This window comes from Thermobia domestica, chromosome 17 (genome assembly GCF_964235325.1).
Source record: "Thermobia domestica chromosome 17, izTheDome1.hap1.1, whole genome shotgun sequence".
NCBI lineage: Eukaryota > Metazoa > Arthropoda > Insecta > Zygentoma > Lepismatidae > Thermobia > Thermobia domestica.
The window spans coordinates 7,106,380-7,133,396 of record NC_137470.1 but is presented as its reverse complement, the minus strand read 5'-3'; the positions used below and the strand labels follow the sequence as shown (position 1 = coordinate 7,133,396).

Below are 27,017 nucleotides of genomic sequence, written 5' to 3'. Positions count from 1 at the left end.
CTCCCCGATGACGATGGGGCAAAGTTGGAGTTGAACAGCGGCTGGAGTGTCACTATTCATCTCAGTGACTCCGGATTCTATAGATTTGACACTAGCGTCCGTCGAGAGCTCCCATGTGACTATATGATTAAAGTACGCGCCTTTGCACGGGTTGGATTCCCCGTTACATCTCATATAATTCGAATCTCCCGTTAAGCTGTAGGCGCACGTCTCATATAGCCTTGCTGCCGAAAGGGACGCTAAATTCCAATGTACCAGCTCTAATGCGTATTTATCGTCTCGGGTATTTATCCTCTCCCTTTATGCATACAATTTCATCCCCAAAATCTTACCACCCGACTCAAAAATTGGGGAAAATGCTTTGTATGTGATTAGATCTATGTATGTCTGGACCGTTTGCTGGCTTGAGGTGACTTCTTTCTATGCAAAAGTCTGATGACACAGACACACAAACACACACAGACACACATACGAGTATTTTATAAATAAGTATAAATATGACTTAATTTGGTATAGCAATACATAATTACGCGATCTAAAATATCCTATCTTAACTATATATAAAACTACATGAGCTGACTTGAATTATTGAGCACTTCGTGTAGGGCTACAATGATTAAATTTTGTATGATTGTAGTTTTCCGAGACTAATCGACAGGAAAATTGCCAAAAGTGAATATTTTTAATTTTTAGGGTGTCTAAAGAGGAGATTAAAAAAAATTCTCCATCTTATTTAAATGGACTTTTTTAAACCTATAATCTCATGTTTCAGGTACTTAGAATTGGAATAAAAACTTGAAATTCGGTATGCTTGTACGTTTTTGTTAGCACTACCTAAGTAAATCAGTAAAAATAAAAAATCCAACATTAGAGTGGTTTTATAGGCACTGAAAAATCTTGTCATATTATTTATATGGGACATCTTCTACACCCCAAAATGTTTAGGCACTTCCGGTATGATTAGAGTGATGAAATTTGGCATGATTGTAGCCTTTCAGGACTAACCGACAGGAAAATTGCTAAAAGTGAATATTTTTTAGGGGTCTAAAGGGGAATGAAGTAATTCCCATGTTATTTAAATGGGCGTTTTCTTGGGATACAAAATCTTATCTTTTAGGTAGTTGAAATAGGAAAAGAAACGATAGAATTGTGGGTTAAACAGATGCGAGGCGGTAGGCCGAGTAAAGACAGTGCGTGTGGGCGAAGCCTCCAGATGTGCAGACTCAGGAAATATGAAAAGTAAGTTCACGAAATTCACTGTTAATGCTAAGGGCGATATATAAGAAATGCGAGGCTGTAGGCCGAGCAAACTCGGGGGGTCTGAAGTGCGAGCAGTGATAAAGTTTTTAAATGTACAGGGCATAGCACCGATTGAAATCCATCGTCAGCTGTATCGTTGAAAAAATGTCAATGCTGACCCCGTGCACCTTGCTTTGTGCTCAGTTCCTTCAATATAAAACTTCTTGATCAACAGGCACTCCGTGACACTGGTGTGCAATAAGGAGCGGAAAATCTGCAGGAACTGCTTGCTCATGCCGTTAGGCCCATGGATCTGGCACAGCTAACGATGGATTTCGATTGGTGCTATGCCCTGTGAATTCAAAAACTTTATCACTGCTCGCACTTCACACGCGGCGGGAGCTGGAATAGGAACGTCTATCTTCAACCACTGCCACGATGCTACTGAGAGCACTAGGGAAGTTCCGCTAGTGCATGTGCCATGCTAGGACCTTACTCTCTCACGTACACGTAGTCGCTTACTTTCTGGATGCGCCTCGTATTTGCAAATTCGAGATAAGAAACATTAAAATCGAAACGGCATGAGAAATTTATCGAGTCTCCTGGGCAGCACTCAAGTCTTAAACTTCGCTATTTTAATGTTACATGATTCTAATATAAAAACCAGTTGAGAATGCTTCAAGAGCACTGCTAGAACGAACTGAAATGAACGGAGAGATGGAGCGGGAAGGGTAACTGTGATTGTTCCTACATGTAAAAGTGAATCTTTTTACCGGCACCTTCTCTTTCTCGCAATAATTCGCAAAATATCTTCTCTCTATGACTTACGGTTGCAGAGACATGGCTCCTTAAATCTACCGAAATTCGAACTTTTTTGGCAATATCTGGGGAACGGTGTCCACTTGGCCAGTAGCCAGTTGTCTAGTGGCTATCGGTTAGTATTATGTGCCAAAATATTTACCATCCTCTTAGGTATTGACCAACACCAATATAATCTCTCTGTAACTTATGGTTCCTGAGATATGGCTCCTTAAATCTCCGGATATCGGCCATTTTTTAGTCAATATCTCGGGAACGGTAAAAGTGACGCAAAAAAAATTCTATCACTTTGTCAGTTAGTTTTTGATGCTGTATCGAATGGAGGGCCCATGATTGAAAAAGTCGCAAATAACAGACAGACGGACGGACGGACAGACAGACACACACACACACACACACACAGACATAGAGAATTCAGTAACGAACTTTTTAAGTTCGTTGATTAATAATTGGTAAATTGATTTTACGGGCACAATGAAAAGCATTTATCAACGTTTAAAGAGACGCATATCATTACACAATATACTCCGCTAATAAATATGGTTTATATGTAATTATATTACACCCTTCGTGGACTTTTCACAATGCAGAAAAATTCTAATTCTTTCTAGATGAAATTCGGTAAAAAGAAGCAGAACATAGATATTTTATATACTAACTAGCTCTATGGCCACATGTAACCTGGAGGTTCAATGCCGCGTTCGCAAAAGCTCTCCATTGACTTCTATCCTTAGCCAATTAGATCCAGTTTCTACTTTGTATTCCTAATATATTTCTGCGAGATCCTTCTTAATTTTATCCTCCCATCTACGCCTAGGTCTTCGTAATGGCTGTGTTCCGATTGAACTTTCAGTTAAAACTTTGAAAGCGTTACTACTTTCTTCCATTATGGCTACATGATCTGTACATCTGAGCCTCCTAGACTTAATGACCCTAACAATGTTTGGTAAACGATATAAAGTATGTAGTTTCCACCATTCCCCATTCCCGTACCTCTTGAGTTCGAATATTCGTCTCAGGATTTTTTTTCTCAAATACTTTCAGTCTCCGTTCTTCCCTCGCAGAGTAAGTGACTATGTCTTTCTCTACCATATAGCACAACATGCATAATTAACTTTTATATATTTTGTAGATATTTTACATAAGTTTACAAAACGCGAAGAGACGACAAAATCTTTCTGAGAACCGAGGCGACACAAAATTTAGAGTCGAGACAGATAACCTTACTTCTTACCTAGTCTCGTCTCGTGACCAACACTACAAACAGGACTAATTAATTAACTATATATAAAACTAATTGAACTGACATAAAGGAGTACTTTCGGTTGACGTGGAAAGATGAAATTTGGTATGATTGTAACTTTTCGGAACTAACCGACAGGAAAATTGCCAAAAGTGAATATGTTCAACAAACTTAAAAAGTTCGTTTACTGAATTCTCTATGTCTGTCTGTCCGTCTGTCTGTTATTTGCGATTTTCTCAATTTTGAACCCTGCATTCGATAGAGCATCAAAAACTATCTGACAAAGTGATTACATTTTTCGCGTCACTCTTAACGTTCACGAGATATTGGTCAAAAATGGCCGATTTATAGAGATTTTAGGAACCATAGCTCGGGAACCATAAGTCATACAGAGATGATACTGGTGTTGATCAATACCTAAGAGAATGGTGAACATTTTGGTTCCAAACAGTAACCGGTGGCCACTGATCAACTGGCAACTGGCCACCGTTCCCCAGATATTGACAAAAAAAAGTTCGAATTTCGGGAGATTTCAGGAGCCATATCGCGGGAACTGTAAGTCATAGAGAGATGATATTTAGCGATTTTTTGCAAGAAACACACCAAGGTGCGGACAAAAATATTTACTTTTAGATGTAGGGGCAATCAAAGTTATCCTTCCCGCTCCATCTCTCCATTGTTTTAAAGTACGTTCTGGCAATGCTCTCGGAGCATTCTCAACTGGATTATTTTTACGGGATCTAAAGGGGGGATGAAGAATTTCCCCATGTTAATTAAATTGATCTTTTTCGACTTATAATCTTATGTTTTACGTACCTTTAGTTAGAATAAAACGTTGAAATTCGGTATGCTTGTACGTCTTCGTTAGCACTACCAAAGTAAATCAGTAAAAATAAAATTTTCCAACTTTAGAGTGGTTTTATGGGGAACTGAAAAATCTTTCCCATGTTATTTATATGAAACACCTTTTACACCTCAAAATTGTTGGGCACTTCCTGTAGGGCTATAATGATTAAATTTGACATGATTGAAGTGGCTCAAAAGTTATTAGGTTTTATTAGTTTTTATTTATACGTCCCCCTACCCTTCCCCTACCCTAGGATCTACCGCTAAAGTGAAATTATAAAAATGTTTCGAAATCCGAAGCTCATGTATCTTAAAAATTTGATTGAGATCGGTCGGATAGTCCAAGAGTTATTAAGTTACAAAAATAGTCACTTTCAGTCTTATATAAATTGATTTTTATATATCTTCCCCTCCTTCTCCTCCCCTATGTTGCTCCGTCAAATTTAAATCACAAAAACGATCCCAGGCCTGAGCTTCATCTATGTGTAAAACTTGATCAAGATCTGTCGAGTAGTACAGGAGTTATTAAGTTTTATTTATTTTTATACCCCCTCCCCAAACCCCTCAGTTCTACCATCAAAGTGAATAGCCTAAAACTAGCCCAGCCTCGAACCTCATCCATGTTGCAAACTTGATCGAGATTGGTCGGGTGGTTCAGAAGATTTAGAGTCACAAACATAGTGATTTTCAATTTTATATATATATATATATATATATATATATATATATATATATATATATATATATATATAGACTAGCTGGGGGCTCCGCCGACAGACCCCCAAGTCTGCTCGGCCTACGGCCTCGCATTTCTTATCTATCGGCCTTTGCATCAACAGTGAATTTCGTGAACTTGCTCTTCATATTTCCTGAATCTGCCCATCCGGGCGCTTGGCCCCCACACACTGTCTTTGCTCGGCCTACGGCCTCGCACCTCTTAAACCCACAGTTCTATCGTTTTTTTTCCTATTTGAACTATCTAAAAGATAAGATTTTGTATCCCAAGAAAACGCCCATTTCAATAGCATGAGAATTTATTCATCCCCTTTAGACCCTTAAAAAATTAAAAATACTCACTTTTGTCAATTTACCTGTCGGTTGGTCCTGAAAGGCTACAATCGTGTCAAATTTCATCATACTAATCCTGCCGGAAATGTCTAAACATTTTAGTGTGTAGAAGACGTCCCATATAATTAACATTGAAAAGATTTTTCAGTTCTCCATAAAACTACTCTAAAATTGGAAATTTTTACATTTAGTGATTTACGTAGGTAACGCTAAAGAAGACCTACAATCCGGAGCAAAAAACCTGCAACATGAGCATGTAAGTTTATTGTGAAATTACGCCTAACAGCGCAGCGAATCACCATAACGTCTTAGTGGCACGAATCACGCCAGAAAAAACCTCGGCGTCCTCCCCTGCACACTTATTTTTGGAGCAAAAGACTTCGTCGTTTCACAATAAACTTACATGCTCATGTTGCAGGTTTTTTGCTGCGGACTGTACAAGCATGCCGAATTTTAAACTTCTATTCCAATTCCAAGTACCTAAAATATGAGATTATAGGTCCAAAAAGATCCCTTTAAATAACATGGGGAAATTCTTCATTCTCCCTTTAGTCTCCCTAAAAATTAAAAATATTCACTTTTGGCAATTTTTCTATCGGTTATTCAAGAAAAGCTAAAATAATGTAAAATTTAATCATTGCAGCCCTACTGGAGGTGCCCAATAGTTTTGAGGTGTAGAAGATGCGCCATATAAATAACATGGGAAAGATTTTTCAGTTCCCCTTAAAACCACTCTAAAGTTGGATTTTTTTTTATCTTTACTGATTTACTTAGCTAGTCCTTACGAAAACGTACAAGCATACCGAATTTCAAGTTTCTATAAGTTCAAAAAAGCCGATTTAAATAACATAGCGAAATTCTTCATCCCCTCTTTAGACCCATTAAAAATTAAAAATATTCACTTTTAGTAATTTTCCTCTCGGTTAGTTCCGGAAAGCTACAAATCACGCCAAACTTAATCATTTTAGCCCTACAAAAAGTGCTAAATAATTTGTCAACTCATGTAGTTTTACAATAGTTAGGATACATATATATAAATGGTCGAAAATGACCAATATCAGTGTCGAATCCATAGTTCTACAGCTTGCTGAGATGAGCAGTGACGCTTTCGAAGTCGTGCCTCACAAAATGGGGGAGGGGAGAGTGAAGATGTATAAAAATAATCGAAAATGACCTATATTTGTACCCAATCCATAGTTTTAGAAGTTGCTGTGATGAACAGTGACACTTCCGATGCCGCTTAAATCTAAATTCAGCCACGCAATGTGGAGGAGAAGGAAGGGAGGGAAGTATAAAAATGATCGAAAATGATCGATATTGGAGAGCGCTTTAGTAGTAGTAAATGTGACTGAGTAACGGAACATATTACATAAAAAAAAAGAAAAGAAAAAACAGCGAAGCGAGTTATAGATTATATGCTCATTATGCGCATTATCATATGCTAGTAATATATAAAAACGTTTCGTTATTTCGCCAAAAATTGCAACTCTGAAGTGAGCTCTGAGTATGATGAGTGAAAATTAGTTGAGATTGTAAATTCTATGTGGATCTGGCTACACTGAGCCATACCAATTAGTACCCTACCCACTCCTTGAATGAGCAGATGAAGATTGCAAATGTAACCTCGACAAAAACAGGAAAGAGTATCCGACGTTTCAGTTGATACTTCTTCCGAAAGAATAGAATGAAAGAACCAGAGCGATGCAACAGTCAATGCACTTGAGCATGTGTGCAGACGAAGTGCATCTACTATTCCAGTGATCTATTTATAACAGGCGTCCTTACGTCAACATTTATTCTCAAGTGTGAGATCATAGAAACCTTTTAAGTGATAAATACTTCAGTACCCCTTACTTAAAATATATAAGATTTTTTTTTATTCACTTCGAAAACGTTTTTGATGCTTCAATTATGTACTGAATTAACATGAACTACTTGCAGTTCATGAAACAGAAGACGTGCAGTTCTTTTAAAAGTTCTCTTATGTCATCATCAGTGTAAAATACTTCTGGAGGTCAGTGGTCTCTCGAAATGTGTTTCTCAGACATTTTTTAATTGGGGGACCACTTTTTTATTAGTCAGAATATTTTACGGTTCATTCTTCTCTTGTTACCTTCGAAGGCATTATTTCTCTTTTGTTCAAATACCATTATACCAGCAAACTTATAAACTTATATATATATATATATATATATATATATATATATATATATATATATATATATATATATATATATATATATATATATATATATATATATGCACAAAGAATTAGGTGCCGTGGACAACGGACTAAGACCCTGAGGCCCATTGACCCTGTTAGTATGAAGAAAATCATAGATTCGCAGTAAAATAGCTATTGCATCAACACTGTTCATTGGAAAGTCATGGTTTATAGTTCATTTTCTTCAGCATGAAACAAACTTTCCAGAGGTGCTATGTATTGGGGCTCCTAACGTACTTGAACAGGGAAAACTGGGAGAATGTCGGGAAAATCCCCTTCAGAAATCCCTCCCATCAACTTTGGTCTCCTCTGGAGTGGCCCCGGGTAAAAGCACACAATCTGGATGTATATCACAAGATAGTATAAAGGATAAGGAATGTGTATACCAAGTTTTGTATTGATGGACGGAGTAGATATGAGGGAAAAGCTTGTATACCAATACACGATTTCTCCTCATACCTATTCTGTCTAGCAGTACAAAACTTGGTACACCTATTTCTTATTCCTTATAGTATTTTTTAGATATACAGGGTGTTTCAAAACAACACTAAAAATCGGCAAATCGGCGAATTTCCGGAAATCGGCAATTTTGGGGCCAATATCTTGGAAACGGTACAACTGACGCGAAAACTTCCATCACTTTCTCAGATAGTTTTTGAGGCTCTATCGAATGGGGGGCTCAAAAAAGAAAAAAAATCGCAAATAACAGACACAAACACAAACAGACGTATAGAGAATTCAGTAACGAACTTTTTAAGTTCGTTGAAGGTAACTCACGTTTTAAAAGTAATGTTCTCTAAATGGTGTCCCTTTCTGACATAAACATTTCTGCATTCGTGAATGGACATTTCTCATAACTTTCTGTACTACGTCTGCAGTAATGGATCAAATCCCTTCACATATCGGAGCTTTTTATCTCATCCAGTGTATGAGGACGAGTAGCAAACACACGATCCTTTAAATAGCCCCACCTAGAGCTTATGTTGATATAGTTTTAAGTCTTCATGCAATATTCTACCCGGACTCCAATGTTTTAGTCCTAATGACCTGATATGTCGTCGTACAAAACCTTGTGGATTTTGATCGATTCCTGCATTTATTGCTTGGATAGTCTCTGCACTTTTCCTGGATCCTACATGTTTCAAGTTCAATGTTGTTTTCGTTGCTTCAAATCTTTTCCCCTATTTCTTCACAACGTGGCCCAACGGAACTATATCATGACAGCGCAGTTGAAAATGACGCCGAAATTCACGCCATGCAGCTTTACTATTATCATTGTTTTTGTAATATGCTTTTACCGCAAAAGCGCGTTGCTCCCCAGACCATTGCTCCGTGGCAACTGAAATGGTATCGTATATGCTACATTATTGTGGCCTCACAGGGTTGTTATATTTTACAGTGACCATGTACTGTGCGATTCAAAATCTCCCAGTTGTGCGTGCCACGCTGTATAAGGGTGTTTGGAAGAAGACTACTAGATAAGGTGTGTAGAGTTTTGAGGGTGTTTTATTATAGAAAATGTGTATACTTAAAAAATTTGGTACGAACAGTGGTACAACTTTCAAGTGAAGAGATCCCTGTGATTTTATTTCGAGTAAATGGAGTAATGAACACAATACTAATGTACTGTTATTAAAGACACCTAGTAGGAGACACTTTTAAGGAAACTATCAGATGAGAAATTGTAATTGTTGCTAACCAATCAAATAGAAGTACAACTTACTATACAATTTTGGGAGAATATCATACAAAATACACTAAAAAAACACCGAACTATGTTTAATCCAAATTATCTTCTAATTTAATGTGTTTCGTAGCCTTATTTCTTTATTTATAGAAAAATGAAAATGAAACACTACAAAATTTACATGGAAAATTATTAGAATTAGAAGTGGCACTAAAGTACGCCAGAAACAACGGAACAGATTCGAATATTTGTGGGATGTGATTTAGTAATCAAAAGCGTTGCTATTCCAGAGATTTTTTAAAGGATAATCATCCTATCCCAACTATAATCAAGATACAAACTATTTTAATGTCTGAATCAACAGAAGCAGGTGGAAAGTGTGATAGTGTCTAACAGACATAAAAGAAAGACTAACTAAACTTTACATATTAGCATAAAGCGAGCAGTTACAGCTAGTCTTACTTTGAAAATAGTGGCTACAACCTTAATGAGAGTAGGAATACAAAAATGTTCACTGTAGCAGGGCTGGCTCTACCATATGTGCAACACGTGCATTTGCATGGAGCAGCAAATTTCGAGGTGCGGCAAAATCTGTCATAACTATGTTATCTATAATAAATATTTCTTGTTGGAAACAGACTTCATGATGATGGTAGTTAAATTTACTAAGCTGACCTACTTGAATACGGTACTACATTCATAAATCATGTTTAGGTCACATTGATTTAAATTACATAGACAGTGCTAAAGCAAATAATCAAACAAATCCCAGCATGAATTGCTTGATTGTTGTTAAACATAAGAACTCAATTCCCAAACAGTAGCGAACATCTGTTCCATCTAATTATAGTTATCACAATTTTTATATGAAAACTAGTTTTGTCTTTGTCACAAACAAGTTTCTTATCATTGAAGGTGGAAGCAAGTTTTTTTTTTAAAAAAAATAACAGATGCAGAAGAAAAATGCAGAAATGCAGATAAAAGAGCTAGTTACACTGGAGTTGCAAACTGATATATTGAGACTGAAGCTCGATATTGAATTCTATAAACAGGATTACCACCTTTCTTCTGCAAGTGTGTGTGCTTTATCTTTCACGAACATAATAGATTATTGTTTAAAGAAAAAAGAAACAGATACAAGAAGATTGTATTTGTAGTGTTTAGGCCTTTCTGAGTGCGAGTGTACTTTCCCTCCCCTTTGGTGCTCATGATGGGGTAGCATACTTAAAATTGTGGCTTTTAAGAATTGTTCTTTCTGGAGAAGGAGGGCAGCAAATGATGTCATTTACGGGGCAGAAAATTACCTAGGGCTGGCCCTGCAGTCTAGCTCTATCAAAATAAGCTTATTCAAACATGAGTATCTGTTTGTTACCCATCCAATAATGCTAGTTAGAATTCTCATTATTATTCCGAGCATCAATTAACCACCACTATGCCTAGTATTGGAGCCCGACGCCATAATCATTAAAACTTCCACGAATGATAAGGAAACAACGCGATGCAGTGTATCTAATTTCTCATGGCGACGTAACAGACGTCTTACGCGTAACAGTGGTTGCCCTTCCTCCAGGAAAATGGATCACAAATGAAGGAACACAGACGGAAGCAGACAGGCAATGCTATTGACCTCTTGACAGTGGTCAGATCTGGCGAATTTGATTCCATACATTTGTACTTGACTTTGATGCATGGTTAGCTGAATCAATGGTTGGATTGTACGCAAGGCCTGGGAGACAATTCTGTTGGCTTCGAGGTTGCAGAAGGGAAGAACAAAGTGGGTGGATCTACTTATCACTGATCAGAAAGCGTTCCGCAACAACACATTCATTGTAGCTCCGAATTTTTAGCATCGTCTCCACTTAGCAAGTTCTGTTCTGATGCTTGGAGCCGTGTTTGTAACTGGAGACGCTGGAAGAGAGGGCTTCGCGTTTTTCTTGCATTTTTGCTTTGATAGAAATAGCGCATTTAGAGATTTATGGAGGGCAAAGACCTTTTACCGTAATCTGTTAGTTACACAAAAGAAATTAATCTACATCAATTAGTGTACAGATAATTGTGGAACGAGAGAAGTAGATAGATTGTGAAGCCTAGGCAAAGAAAAACTATTAGCGTATATTTTTTGGTCGATACTGAGATAGCAGAGCTTTCAAGACCCTTGAACCACTTACACTTTTAGTTAATTACCAGAGATACCAAAAATATTGATAGCCTGCGAGTGTTTACATAAGTCTTTAAGAAACATAGGCATAAGAACACTCAGGTTTAAAACTGCATTTTTTTCCGTATATAATTTCGGACCCACATAGTTGTTCTTAATGTAGTAGAACAGTTATAGCTATTCGATCTGTCTTATGAAGAATTTTCGTTGGAACAAAGCAACAATATTCCAATATTAATTCCTTGAATATAAAGAACTTTTGTGGTTTTCGGTCCAAAAATTGTGACGCAGGGTCTCCACACGCCTCTTCTGAAGCTAACTCAACACGATTCAGAGAGAGCTCCTGCGCGGCTAAGTGGTTAGCGTACACTGTAAAAAATAATTTCTTTCTTAAACTTAAACTTAAGAAACCATTTGTTATTTGTGCGCCAAGACAATATTTTCTTAGAAATGAGATTTAGCAATTCTCATTCATTAAAGAAAAGGCAATAATGTGATGTCTCGTTCCGCTTTATACACCCTCTTCTACTTTTCTTCATTTCTCATTAACGACAATTTCAAACTCTTATTTCTAAGAAAAAATCTTCTCGGTGCACAGATAAGAAACCGGTTCTCAGATTTAGGAAAGTATTTTTAACAGTATACGCGCATTTGGCGTGGGAGACCCAGATTTGATTCCCGGCGGGAGCTCATGTGGTTCGGATTCCACGTTAATTAGTAGCTCCACGTCTCACATAGCCTCGTTGCTGAAAGGGACGTTAAAATCAAATCCAAACCATTCAGAGAATTCTGCAGGTTCTCAAATGGTAGTCTGACCGTGCTAAATTTGGGCTATAAGGTACGTCTATTGACGGGTCATTAAAGATGTATGCGGTCTGGCGTTGTTACCATAGTATACGACACCCTCTCTGTTGATTAGTTCATGACGTTTCTTTTGAATTGGTACGTGCACTCTATTGCCGACAGTACAGGTCCAAGTGTATCGTTCTGCTCAGCGGCAGCAGATTGTAATACGCGGTGCCCTTCCAGTTCTACCGAATGCACACCATTACCTTACTGGACATCAGAGTAGGCTTTGCCACAGACTGTGGAGCTTCTTGTTTTGATCACGATCTCATCGCACATCGTTGTCATAGGTTATCCACTTTCATCACTTGTGAATAACTGCTTCAAAAATGGCTCAAATTCGTCACGTTTCATAGATTCGCAGATAGAAATTCGATCGAGTAAATGTTTTTGAGTCAGACCATGTGGCAGCCGAACGTCGAGCTTCTTTTTGTAGTCAGCTTTCTCCAAATAGTTTATCACTTTTAGAAAGGGATCTTTAATTCATTGGCAATGCCGTGACTTCTTACACGCTAGTCTTGCTCGATTTTTGCCATAATATCATTCACTTTTACTCTGACTTTCGCCTACTGCTGGCTGTTGCTTTTGATAACGTATCTTACCCACAAACAACACCAATTTCTTCACGGGGCTGTGCAGCATTTGCGTCTTTAAAGGAATAAAATTGTAAAAGGTGGCGCAGTTTTAGAGAAAGTTCACGACACAACTACTTTACTTTTGATTGTAAAAATTCCAACACGTTTTGCATGTCTACTAGCTTCAATTGTCAGCTGTCAAATGACGTTAGGCCTGACCCGCTGCAACTCATATGCCCTGAGATTTGGGACACCAAGTCCATCTCCTATGCAAAAGGATAACTACTTTTTAGATTACCTGATAAATAAAATTATGTGTGTATCCTTTTGAGCAAGCAACCCATCTTACATTCTCACGTTTAGATTGCATAATAGGCAGGACGAAATGTAGAATGGAAAATAGGAAATTACATTTATTGTAGTATTTTATAATCCAGTTAATTGTGTTCCATCAATTTTGTCTTTGTAATTAGTATTACTTAATCGTAACATGTAATAAAAAGAAAACACCATTCTTTATTTTAGCTGAATAGCTACATTGTGTACTTACCGTTTTGAAGTCGTAGAATGTTCGAAAGTCCCCAAACAGCGTTTTGTTCGGTGGTGTGACTAGAGCTGTTCTCCTCACTAGGTCAACATTCACTCGCACCGGTATTTGATAACGGCCCTCTTTAAATATTAATAAGTATTGCTGAAAATAGAAATATAAAACATTTAAAATGTTTATTGCAACAGTTTTAACATTTCTACTAACAAGAAATGCGTTAATGCCATACATTGGTATTTATGCGAGCTGGTCAGTGTGATATAGTTTCCCAATTAGAGGCTCCGAAAAAAATGAGGGAAAATAGTACAGTTGGGATAGCTATATATCTGCCGACCGTCTACCACAATGTAAATTACCATTAACTTGTTTTATTTTGTGGTTCTTTCAATTGTGTTGTTTGTTATTCTCCTTCCCAGACGTCCCTTTTTGAAGTCGGCCGCCACTTTTCTCTGCGCTCAGAATTCACTTCAACAATCAAGAATCAAACTGTGGTTCATCTGACAATCTTGGCGTTGATATTTCAAATTGGTCTTACGGAGCACTAGTGCTTATATGTTGTCAGATTCTACTCCATTATTTTCTGAAATCTGAATTTGTTATTACTATTATATCTTTTTTTTTTTTAAATTGACGTTGTCGTACAGTGTGTCACACTACTCATTTTATTTTATATTATTTTATCACTGATCAGCCATTCCGCGCCAAAGTAAACATTTAAGTGAAATTTTAATTTTGTTCGTATTAATTTAAAAATGCCTGATAAGGACGATAAATATTCTAATTATTGAAATAGAACAAAACTCCGCTTATTTTTTGTTTTCTGAATGTTACACCTTCTATCAAGTCTAACGAACTTCTTCTGTGACAAATAAGGGACTTTAGTTTGGAACATTGTTGTTGAGTCACGTGACTGGACTTGAAACTGTCCGTTTTGGAGGAAAACATCCATTATCTGTTCTATTGCCAGACACTGTTGTTCGCAAGATAAACGCTTGTGGTTCCCGTAGAAATAACTTCGAACTTGTCGCTCCATTTGTTGTCCCGTCCGTAAGGAAAAAGGTAAGAAACTTCATTTTACATATTATATAATAATTATATCACTCCGAAAACATGTAAGCAAAGCAAATAACGTAATATCAATTTAAATTAGAAGTTTAATTTACCAGTTGGTCGTACTTAACAAATAAAATGTTTTTGAAATTGTGTCCCGTCCATAAGATTTGGTGTTTCCCTTCCGTAAGTACTACCTGGCACTATTAGAATTGCTGTTTGATCGCATTTGTATTTGCTGCAAGAGGTTTGGCTTTTAGTTTTAGTGCCTTTACTTCAAACTTCAAAAACCAAATGTAATAAAAATGACTTGAAAGTAGTTGCTTTTACCAATAGATGGCAGAAAAATCTCCCTATTTTTCTCATGTTTTCTTTTGTGTCTACGAAAAATCAAAATTGCTCTTATAAATTTTGACCAACAGAGTTCAGACTTTCAGAGAAGAACTTCAAAGCCGATCGTACCGATTTGTTAATTTTATTTTCTTTTATTTTTTTTTTAATTTTGAAGGTTTACTTGTTCAGTGAAACAAGTAAGCTATTTCAACAACGAAACAAGTACAAAGTCAAAACATGTGAACAGTCAAGTCCTCCAAAGGGTAAAAGTTTGAACACACTAGGTCAAAATTTTAAGAGCAATTTTGATTTTTTGTGGATCGATAAAAATACATGGTAAAGATAGGCAGGATCCAGCTGCTATCCATTAGTAAAAGGAACTGCTTTGAAGCCTTATTAATAGCCTTAATAAGTTAAAATTTGATGTGCGCCAATTTTTTAAACTTAATTACAGATAAGCGAAATGGACAAGGAATCAAAGGAAAGAAACAGAAACTACGTGAGGGTTTTTAGGCAGAAGAAAAAAGAAGATAATGATGCATGGCAAAAATATCTGAGAGCTGATGCAGAAAGGAAGACGGAGTCGCGTAACAAGAAAAAAGATCTGCTTCGAAAACTATCAACAGGGATTGCTTCAGGTAAGAGAGAACTACAATTAAAACGGAAGGCTGAGAGCGAGCGCAAAAGAAAATACAGGTTAAAGAAAAAGATGCAATTAGAGGGACAAAAGAGAGGTGATGCTATGAAAACAGGTCCGCTTGGTTCTTACTCATCAAACAATCATTTGGGAGGGCTTTAGCAAGGGTAAAGTCAGTCCTGCCGTTAGGTCTAGGTCAAAACCCCCACAGCCAAAACTCCCACACTCAAGAAATGTCAAAACGCCCACACAATCGGTCATAACTCCCACACAAATGGACAAAACAGCCACACATAGCAACGGTCATAATCCCCACATAAGTGGACAAAACTCCCACACAAATGGTCAAAACTCCCACGTGCAGAAATGGTCACAATTGCCACACAAATTAACAAAACCCCCACACAATCCGACAAATCCCCCACACTCTGAAATAATTGTGATTGCACGTCTTTGTTGCGGCTCTTTATGACGCCCACTTTAGTGTTTCCGTCATTAGAAAACAGTGCAAGAAGAGTAGTTGCAACATCAGTTTAACTGGAATAAAAAATGTTATTAAAAGTACAAGGGCAAGACATGCAACCAGGATCATTTCAGAGTGTGGGGGATTTGTCCGATTGTGTGGGGTTTTTATCCATTTATGTGGGGATTGTGACCGTTGCTATGTGTGGGAGTTTTGTCCATTTGTGTGGGAGTTATGACCGTTGGAGGTTATGACCAATTACCAGTGTGGGGGTTTTGACTGTGGGAGTTTTGACCTGTTCCCCTGCCGTCAAGTCCAACGAAAAAGATGGCAGTAGTACGAAAGTTAGCAGATGAAGCGTTACCACCCAGTTGCTCACATTTGTACGAAAGCGTAACTACTTCAGGTGCTACAGCTCTAAGTAGTGATACCATAAAAATGGTTCAAGATTTCTATGCCCGTGATTATATAAACAGACAGCTCCTGGAAAGCGCGATTACAAGAGTGTTAAAACTGATAATGGTAAGGAACAAAAACAAAAGCGACACCTATTAATCACAGTAAAATAAACTTTTGCTTTGTTTATTACTGAGAACCCTTAAATAAAAATAAAACCAAGTTCTACGAGTTGCGACCAAAGCATATCATGCTCAGTTCTAATATGCCACATAATGTTTGTGTCCGCAAACGTCACGCAAACTTCAATTTTATTGTGCATGAACTGCACAAGGTTATCCAAGGTTTTCCTGAAACGGGCAAAGATCTTCTTAAAAGACTTTGCTATGATTTCACAAATGAAAACTGCATGACAGGAATCTGCAATTATGTAAAACGGACCTCTCCTCGACTTTTATTGGTGATGAGTGTAACATCAGTAAAGCAATTTCGTGGAAAGAATGGATTGATGTGAATGATCATTCTATTCGTAGGACTGTCCATGGCACTATTGCAGATGGAATAAATACAATTACAGAAAATTTGGATAAATTTAAAGTTCACTGTTTTGTTAAGACAGCTCAAGAATCGTACTTTCACGTGAAAAGAGACAATTTAAAGTATGGTGAAGTTGTTGTGCAAGTCGAGTTTGCAGAAAATTATTCCTGTGTGGCACAAGACGAAATATAGAGTGCGCACTGGAACAACACTCTTGTGACAATTTTTAATCCTGTGACATGGATAGAGAATTTAAAGCAATGTTACGCAATTATTAGTGACAACACGAACCACGATAAGTTTTGTGTATGTGTTTTCCTGAAAACAACCATTGGTGATTTAAAATCACGGCACAAAGTTGACCATATAACATTTTTTTTTTCAGATGGATGTGCTAAAGAGTTTAAAAACAAGTTCACTCTCCCAAACCTGTGTCTGATAGAAACCGACTTTGGAGTAACTGGTGAATGATGTTTTTTGGCAACCTCACACGGGAAAGGAGCCGTCGACGCGGTAGGTGGTACACTGAAGAGAATGTTCTGGGAAAGAGTAAGGACACGGCAAATGGATGTTTCCACAGCAAGAGATTTTTATAAATGTTTCAGTGAACTTTGTAAACCTCAAGGAATTCAACTCTTCTTTGTTGGTGACGAAACTGTGAGTGAACACCGGAAAATACTAGAAAAAAGATGGATCAATGTTTGTTCTATTCCGCAAGTTCAGTCTCGACATTACTTTCGCCCTGTTGATGAACGTCAAATTGAAACCGGGAGAACTGTTCACTCTGAGAAACATCAGTGCACCGTGTGGAAGCACAGCAAGGAAGTATCATCAGATTCAGACTCCATTGACGATCACCTTCAAACAGGGCGGGTGAGGTTTAGTGATGTTTATTCGGATTCTTAAGAAGAAGGTGGAATTGTACAACATGTTAAGCAAGGTAACACTAGAAGTGGTCATTAGAAGTTACAGAGTTACTGCAAGTGTAATGTCACATGCAAATGATGTGACCCAATTTTTTCAGAATTTTCGACTGTTTAATGTAATTTTTGTAATTTAATTTTGGAAATATAAATGTACTTTTACTTACTTTTAGGATAACAGTTAAGATAAATGCAATAAAGATCATGTTAAAGGAGATCTTATGCATTCAATTCTTTTGTCTCGTCCGTAAGATTTATTTTTTTGTCCCGTCCTTAAGATTAATTTAGTGAAAGTATTTTCTTTTTTAGTTAAAAATAGGCCAAGATGTAGGGAAACATGTCCCTCAAATCATAAAATAAAATTTGCCTACTACGATTTTACAACTCGCAGAAAATTAAGCTACAATCTGTGTGTAATAAAATGCATGTCAAAAAATGTCCCGTCCGTAAGATTAATCACTGATCATTATAAATGTTAAAATATTTCCGTTATTAATAGTAATAACGCTGTAGCTGCAAAATATCTTTGGTGATTACTCTGAGCTATCGGAACTAAATGTTAACAACTATCAACAATTTTTATTGAATGTACCGCAGAATTATAGGCCAGAATGTTCTGTCCGTTAGAACGGAATGGCTGTGATACAGATAGCATCTTAAATAGACGGAAACGTTTCTTCGGCGATTTGATTAACACGCAGCCAAAAACTAATGTTCGTGGGGAAAGGGAAATGCACATACCTGAACCACATATTGCAGAGCCTACCCAACAGAAGAAGAAACCGCCATAAAGAAATTAAAGAAACGCAAATCTCCGGGTGTAGACGAAATTCCGGCTGAGTTAATTTTAGCTGGAGGCGAGAAAGTGTGGAACAAGATACACGCACTCATTCTTCTTATCTGGAACAAGGAGGAATTGCCATGAGAGTGGAAAGAATCAATCATTGTTCCAATTCAGAAGAAAGGCGACAAAAGTGAATGTAATAATTATCGAAGCATTTCTCTTCTGTCAACAACATCCTGGTCATACAGTTAGTTAGTTAGTTAGTCTATATTATTTTTCTCGTAGACTCTTGATAATGTGATAATTCGGCTGTCCAGCCAGTTACGATTTTCAGTCTTAAAATAAAATGTAAAATTTTGGGATTATGGTGTTTCTAAGGACTACACTTTAAGATTTGATTTTGATTTCAGTTTAGTGTCCCTTTCAGCAGCGAAGCTATATGAGACATGAACCTACTGATTAACCGAACCACATGAGCTCACGGCGGGAATCGAAGCCGAGTCTCCCACACTACGCTAACCGTTTAGCCACGAGGGAACTCGCTACACGTTAAGAAAAAGCTACTTAACTGGCTGTCTGGTTTGAAATCATCTTCTCGAGTCTATAATTATTTGATCATTTCGTAATGACAACGTTAATTGTCTTCATTCAGTGTTATTAGTATTTTACAGGTATCATCTGTTATCAGAAAAAATACCCATATTCATTGGATAGACTCCGTCGTTATTCCCACATCTGGCATCCTCCATGATCTTGTCGAGTTTAGAGTCGATGCAGGTGTATAATCTGTTAAAAACTCACCTCAAAACATGCAGCGGAAACAATGAACACATTTCAGTTCAAATTCTAAATGAACTAAGAAATCTCTGCAAGAAGATTGTTTTCGATGACCTAATTTTAGCACTGAATGATAGCCCTCCCTTTTTAGTGTTAGCAGACAAATCTGCCAATATAGGAAGAAAAGAGCAATTTCTATAGAAGTCTGCTTTGGTGATAATAGCAGTAGTAACTCTCCTATTCAGGAAGATTTATCTTTTCGGATTTACACTACTTAAAAGACTGTCTAATACCTGGGAAAGAATAAAACCTCTCCATATAATAATATGGCATATTTCATTCGAAAGTTTGATTAAAAGTTTACAAAAAGTTTACTTACAAGAAAAAATACACACAAGATCATCAGGTACTCTTTGCTTGGTCGCAGTTGCAAAATGCAAGATGAGCTTTATGTATTTGTTTCTTTCTCTACTCAAAAGAGAGAGAGAAACATCCTCCTCTGTTTTTCTTTTCCTATCTCTATTATTATTTCGTATTTAGACTTCTAGAAAAATGAAATGAAATTTTTGAGTTTTACGTCCCACGGTTATACCGGTTAGGCTGAAGGAGACGGTGATGATGAGAGATGAATGAAATGGTGGAATGAAGAAAGTGGGAGGAAATGGGAGAACCCCGAGAAAACCCACGCACACGGTGTTTGTCCACCACAAAGTTCACTTGGCGGGAGCAGGGTTTGATCCCGTGATCCCAAACACCAGAGGTGAACGCTCTACCACTGAGCCACCGCGGCCCCTTCTAGAAAAATGAACTTAGTTTCCATCGATATTTTGATAGTTTCGATATTTCAATATCGATTTTCGATATCCAATTCTGGATATCACACGTTACTGGCTACAATCAACCTAAGTATATTCAAGATATGTTTCCTTTCAGAGTATAATGAAACTATGTATGTCTGTTAAACGATAAATTAAGAAAAAGAGATAGAAACCAAATTTATTTGCTAGGATGTGGAAGATAGTATAGAAATGTCAAATATGAGGAACTTCGCAACTTCAAAATGATACACCAAGTTGAACTTGGCAGCACAGACACATACATTGAAAGCGACATTAGTTTTTCCCAAGAGACGAGAAATTTTCGTCACAATTTTGCATATACGGAAAGCTTGTCTCGTCCTGGTATGTAAATTTAAGTACAAAATTTATGCCTTGATTTTTTCATAATTTTATCTAGAAGTTATCCGAATTCTTCCTCGTCACGGTAGATCCACAAAGGATGTGATATGACAACATTTATTGGAGTATGTTGTATAATGACATGTGTACCTGTAATGGTTGATAAATATTCTTCATTGTGTTTGTACAAACATGTTATCAATTTATATCCTTTATAGCAGTAGTTACCAAACTTTCTGATAACGGGGACCCCCTGTTCATTGGAAAGTCATCTGCGGACCTCCTTGCAATTGTATCCCAAATTTCACATGGTATTAAAAATATAACTAACTAACTAACTCTATGGCCTATGGAACCCGGAGGTTCAGTGCCGCGTTCACAAAAGCTCTCCACTGACTTCTATCCTTAGCTAATTGGATCCAGTTTCTACTTTGTATTCCTATCTCTTCGAGATCCATCTTAATATTATCCTCCCATCTGCGCCTAGGTCTTCCTAATGGTCGTTTTCCTATGGGTCTTCCAGTCAAGACTTTGAAAGCATTTCTACTTTCTTCCATTCTGGCTACATGACCTGCCCACCTAAGCCTCCTAGACTTGACGACCCTAACAATGTTGGGTAAACCGTATAAACTATGTAGTTCCTCGTTATGAAGTTTCCGCCATTCCCCATTCTCGTTCCTCTTGGGTCCGAATATTCTTCTCAGGATCCTGTTCTCAAATACTTTCAGTCTATGTTCTTCCCTCAGAGTAAGCGACCATGTTTCGCAACCATACAGAACAACAGGCATGATTATCGTTTTATATATTCTAAGCTTCAAATTCTTCGACAGAATTCGCGACGACAAAAGATTTTGAACCGAATAGTAACACGAATTCCCTGCTTTTAGTCGACATTTAATTTCTTCGTGAATATGATTTTCGTCTGTTAATATTGATCCTAAATATTTGAAAGTATTCACTTTATCAAAAGTATTATTTAATATTTTAACGCCTCCACAATTTGCCGTATTACGGTCCCGACGCACTTCCATGTATTTAGTTTTCTCTGCATTTACTTCTAAACCCATGTTCCTGCAAGCGTTTAATAAGATCTCTGCATTTATTTCTACTTTTCTCCTATCATCCCCTATTAAATTTACATCATCAGCATATGCCATAACTGGTGAATACCGTTCAACTGTAGGCCCTGGTTGCTATCTTTGATTTTCCTTATGGCGTATTCCAGCACAAAGTTAAATAATAATGGCGACAACGCATCTCCTTGTTTCAGGCCATTTTCGACGTGAAAGCTCGTGGACAAAAATTTTCCTACCCGGACTTTACTTTGGGATTCACTTAAACATATCTTAATTAATCTAATTAGCTTTCTCGGTATTCCAAGTTCTGTAAGAACGTTGTATAATGTTTCTCTCCTAACCGAGTCGTAAGCCTTTCTAAAATCAATAAATAGTTGATGTACCGGGGTATTGTATTCCCACTTCTTTTCGAGTATTTGGCGAATGGTAAATATTTGGTCGATAGTTGATCGATTTCGTCTAAATCCGCACTGATAATCTCCAATAATTTCATCTGCGTATGGGATCAATCTTGCTAATAGAATATTTGAAAGGATTTTATAGGATGTTGACAGAAGAGAAATGCCTCGATAATTATTACAGTCAGTTTTGTCGCCTTTCTTGTGAATTGGAACAATGATTGATTCTTTCCACTCTTGTGGCAATTCTTCCTTGTTCCAGATAAGGAGAATGAGTTTGTGTATCTTGTTCCACAATTTTTCGCCTCCAGCTAAAATTAACTCAGCCGGAATTTCATCTACACCCGGAGATTTGTGTTTCTTTAATTTCTTTATAGCGGCTTCTATTTCTATTCGATTGGGTTCTGGAATATACGGTTCTGCGGTGTGTATCTCCTTTTCTCCACGCACATTAGTTTTTGGCTGCGTGTTCAGCAAATCGTCAAAGAAATCTTTCCATCTATTTAAGAGGCTATCCGTATCAGTGAGAACTGTTCCGTCAGCTTTCTTTAACATATAAGCACGAGGTTGATAGCCTTTCTTAAATTCGCTGATCCCCTTATACATGTCCCGAATATTTTTATTTTTACTATTATCTTCAAGTTCCTTAATTTTAGCTTTCAAAAAATCGCGTTTCTTTGTTCTAAAAGTTTTGGAAGTTTCCCGCCTGATATCTGCGAAATTTTGTGTAGTTATTTCATTCGGATTTTGTAGCCACCGTAATTTTGCCTGTTTTCTCTTCTCTACTAGTTTAATGCATTCTTGGTCGAACCATTGTTTGTTCCTACGTATTTCCGCGTGTCCCAATTTTTCTATTGCTGAACTTTTAATGCTATCTCTAATTTCAATCCAAGTATCCTCAACACTAGTGCACTCCGAGTCTTCTAAAACCGAGAATCTATTCGAAACTTCAATCTGGTATTCCTCTCTTACCTGGCTCTCTTCTAATTTCTTTAAATTAAATCTCTCCGTTTTCGGACATTGAATATTACCTTTATTGAACGATAATCTCTCCCGTATTATCGCTACTACCAGGTAGTGATCAGTGTCACAATCAGCCCCTCTAAACGACCGGACGTCAATTATGCTAGATTGCCTTCTTCTATCTACTAAAACGTGATCAATTTGATTATGTGTTTTTCCGTCTGGTGATGTCCAAGTGTATTTATGAACGTCGCGATGTGGGAATTTTGTACTCTTCACGATTAGGTTTTTGGATGTTGCAAAGTTCACGAGTCTAACACCGTTGTCATTACTTTCCTTATGCAAACTTTCGTTTCCTATAATCGGTTTGAAAATATCCTCTCGTCCTACCTTCGCATTGAAATCCCCTAATAGAATCTTCATATGGTATCGCGGGAGTTGGTCAAATATCCGTTCCACTTCTTCGTAAAAACTATCTTTTATATCGTCACCCTTATCTTCAGTTGGAGCATGTACATTTAAAACAATAATATCACACCACCGTCCCTTGAGAGTAATAAAAGAAAGTCTGTCAGTAACAAATTCAACCCGTTTAATTGCTGGTAATATTCGTTTGTGAACGAAAAACCCTGTAACGTAAATTAAAAATATACTAATTACAATTACCACTGAGAAGAAAAAGATCAAGAAAAATATTGCAATAAGTAATTTATTCTAAAGGTACATGATTATTTCCTAGTGAACGAAATTTCAGTTGAAAATACAGCAACTTCCAAGACTGAAAATCAGTCTTTTTTTTTTTTTTTTTTTTTTTTTTGAAATAGACTTGATAAAGAATGTTCTCAAATGTGGGGTCACTGATGTGAGGAATGAAATTCTTTGGGTTTTTCCATAATTGCATTGAAATCTGGAATAAGTTTTGTCACCATCAATCTTAGACCCAATTCCACATTAAGACCATTTCACATTAAGAATGTAATACTGCAAAGAGCAGAAAAGGTCTTCTCACGTAAGTAAGTGCTAGGGAAAGGCACCAAATGTTGTAATGCCTTCTTAGACAACTCTTCATACTCACAGCGCACATGCAACCAAAAGCTACAATGTTATTTTTTTTTGAAAACGTTTTTTCGTGAAGTATCGTATGATAGTTCCAATAGCTGTTCTTGTTCTGTGTTAGACACATTCATACCTTGTATGTCACCGATTTCAATTTCTAGGCGTCGCGGACCCCACTTTGAGAACTACTGCATTATTACATGATTCATGTAAAACTGAAACATTATTTAAGATCTAAAACTTAGTTGAAGTAATATTGCCCCCGCTCGCATTTAAAAGTATACTTCTAATTTCGTTTTTGTGAGCTATCGAGGTTTCGGTATCGAAGCTATTTAACATTGCTGGTAAAAGTGAATCGAGCTAAAACAAGACTATGTTGAGAAGTTTCTCTTTCTCTCTCTCTCTTTTTTTTTCGTTTTTAGCTCGGGTACTTTTGGGACTGACCTCGTAATAGCTCTATTTAGGTAGGATGTTAAGAAAGTTTAATGAAAAAAATAAACAGGAAAATTAACAACGAAAAATATTACGGTAACTGCATTCCCAAGTTTTTATTAAAATAACGGTAGGATATCCAGCTGTATATTTAAGACTAGCTTTTGACCCCCAGCTCCGCCCCCAGACCCCCGCGTTTGTTCGGCCTAGTGATGGGTAAATTCCCGGGAAGATTCCCCAAAATGGGAATTTTCCGGGAATTTATGTACAATCACAAAGAAAATTGCATTCTATTACTATATTATAATTTCAAAATTAAATTCGTTTTTATATCACAGTATATTATTACTGTTGTCCCCAGAGGAGTCTTTAAATTGTATATTCTGAACGATTTTGTGTTATTTTATTAATATTTTATTATATTTAGAGAGTGCGCATAAATTGATATTTATTTACAATATGTTCTAAGAAAGTAAATATGTTTAAAAAATGGTATAGTAAGTCCACATACTTTTAAACCGCTAAAGAGTTTAAATTTACATGTAAGTGGATTTTCTAAACTTGACTCTACTACTGATATTATAAAATATTAAATGTTTAAATGTTATAAACAAATTAGGTTGGGTAACTGCCAGAAGACACATGTCCCACCATTTTGTCAAAATGTGCGCATAAATATGTATGTTGACAATATTTGCAAGATACTTTCCTATCTTTATAATTTTGCATGTAATATTGCCACACACGACATTTCTTCCTGCCCATTTCTCGAAATTTCATGCGTTAATTCACATGTAAAAGAAGTCCGAGTACCTCTTCAGAAATTCGAGGAGACAGACCGACGTGTATTACTAACGATGGTTCAGGGTTTATTAATAGTAGTTCATCTCTATTTCTACATAATACTAAATTACTTTGAAAAATGGTTCTTTTTCATCATTTGTAAATTAGTACTTTCTTGACTACTTCAATACCACTATCAACTCATTTCTTCCGTAAATCATCCTACTTTTTACTAATTTTGGCCCCCCAATACTAAACAATTACCCTACTTTTTAGTGTAAATGGAAATGGAACTTAAAAAATCATATTATTAGTTATATAAAGAACAGTCAAATAATTTTAATTTTTAAACCTCCAAATTCTTTAAAATCTAGAATTAAATCATAATATATTAAAATAAAGTAATTAGCCATATGGTTCTTATAATTTGGAAGATAAAGTAAAGAAATGGAAATAAATTCCTTCCCGGGAAGTTATAAGCCAGGGAAAAAACCCGGGAATATTCCCAGTTTTTAAATTCGTTCCCACCGGGAATATTCACACTGCCCATCACTAGTTCGGCCTATGGCCTCACACCTCTTAAATACACAATTCTACCAAATTTCATGTTTCTTTTCCTATTTCAGCTATCTAAAAGATATGATTTTGTTTCCGAAGAAAACGCCTATTTAAATAACATGGGAATTTCTTTATCCCCCTTTAGACGCTCAAAAATTACAAATGTTCACTTTTAGCAATTTTCCTGTAGGTTAGTCCCAGAAGGCTACAATCGTGCCAAATTTCATCATTCTAATCCTGCTGGAAGTGCCTAAACATTTAGGATGTAGAAGACGTCCCATATAAATAACATGCGCAAGATTTTTGAATGAAGATGTTAAAATGGATAGGAGAGAAGAGGACACTTATAGCCAACATCCTTCGTAGGAAGGCCAATTGGATTACACACATCTTGCGAAGAAATTGTCTTCTTCACACCTGTATAGAAGGAAAGATGGAAGGGAAGCGAGGAATAGGAAGAAGAACACAGATGATCGATGGTTTGAAAAATTGAAGAAAATATTGGAAGTTAAAAGAGAAAGCTGAAATCGAGAAACGTGGAAGAAACATTTCCAGGCCCAAATCTAAAATTGGAACAATAACTTTATTAATGATCCAAAATGGATCAAAAGATTGCGATCTTGGCCAATAATTAGTTTTTGGATCAGGGGCCACAAAAGTTTGGAACGGCTCCTAAATCGACTTTTCGGTTGTTGTTTTTTTCGGAATAAGCACATCATACTGAGTAAATTGTTAATTTTGGTTTGGCTACACTATATGTAGTTCTGAAAATATGGGGCGTACAAAAGTGTTTGATCGAATGAAATATATTGATTTTTTTTTTTGCATCAGGGGCCCATATACTTCTTGAACGGCCCCTAAATCGAGTTTTCATGTTTTTTACGGAATAAGCACATCATACTGAGTAAAATGTTAGTTTTGCTTTGGCTACACAGTATGTAGCTCTGAAAATATGGGGCGTACAGAAACTGTTTGATTGAATGAAATGTATTGAATTTTGTGGATCAGGTGCCACAAAATTTTTGAACGGCCCTTAAACCAAGTTTTTGTATTTTTTGCTGTATAAGCACATCATACTAAGTTAAGTGATAGTTTGCGTTTGGCTACACTACATGTAGTTCTCGAGATATAAGGCCTAGAAGAAAAAAAATTGCCTGAAATATATTGGATCTTTTGATTAAAAAAAAAAAACTTCTCATTACTCCTAGGACCTGTCAAAAGGTAGAATACTTAATACTAAGATTTTTCATTTCCCCATAAAACCACTCTAAAGTTGCAAATTTAGGTAACGCTAACGAAAACGTACAATCATACCTAATTTCAAATTTATATTCTGATTTCAAGTACTTAAAACAGTACCAGTAATTATATGTACAGAAAACGGCCCATTTAAATAACATGGGGAAATTCTTCCTCCCCCT

The 27,017-nt window shown here is 36.7% G+C and overlaps 1 protein-coding gene across 1 annotated transcript in view; it reads right to left on the bottom strand.

Moving 5' to 3' along the window:
* LOC145673721 (uncharacterized) overlaps positions 1-27,017 on the bottom strand; it is a 78,088-nt gene that overhangs the window by 33,929 nt on the left and 17,142 nt on the right. Inside the window, exon 2 of the mRNA XM_081743433.1 lies at positions 13,256-13,396. Coding sequence (XP_081599559.1) covers positions 13,256-13,396 — 141 coding nt within the window. The remainder of the gene's footprint in view (positions 1-13,255; positions 13,397-27,017) is intronic.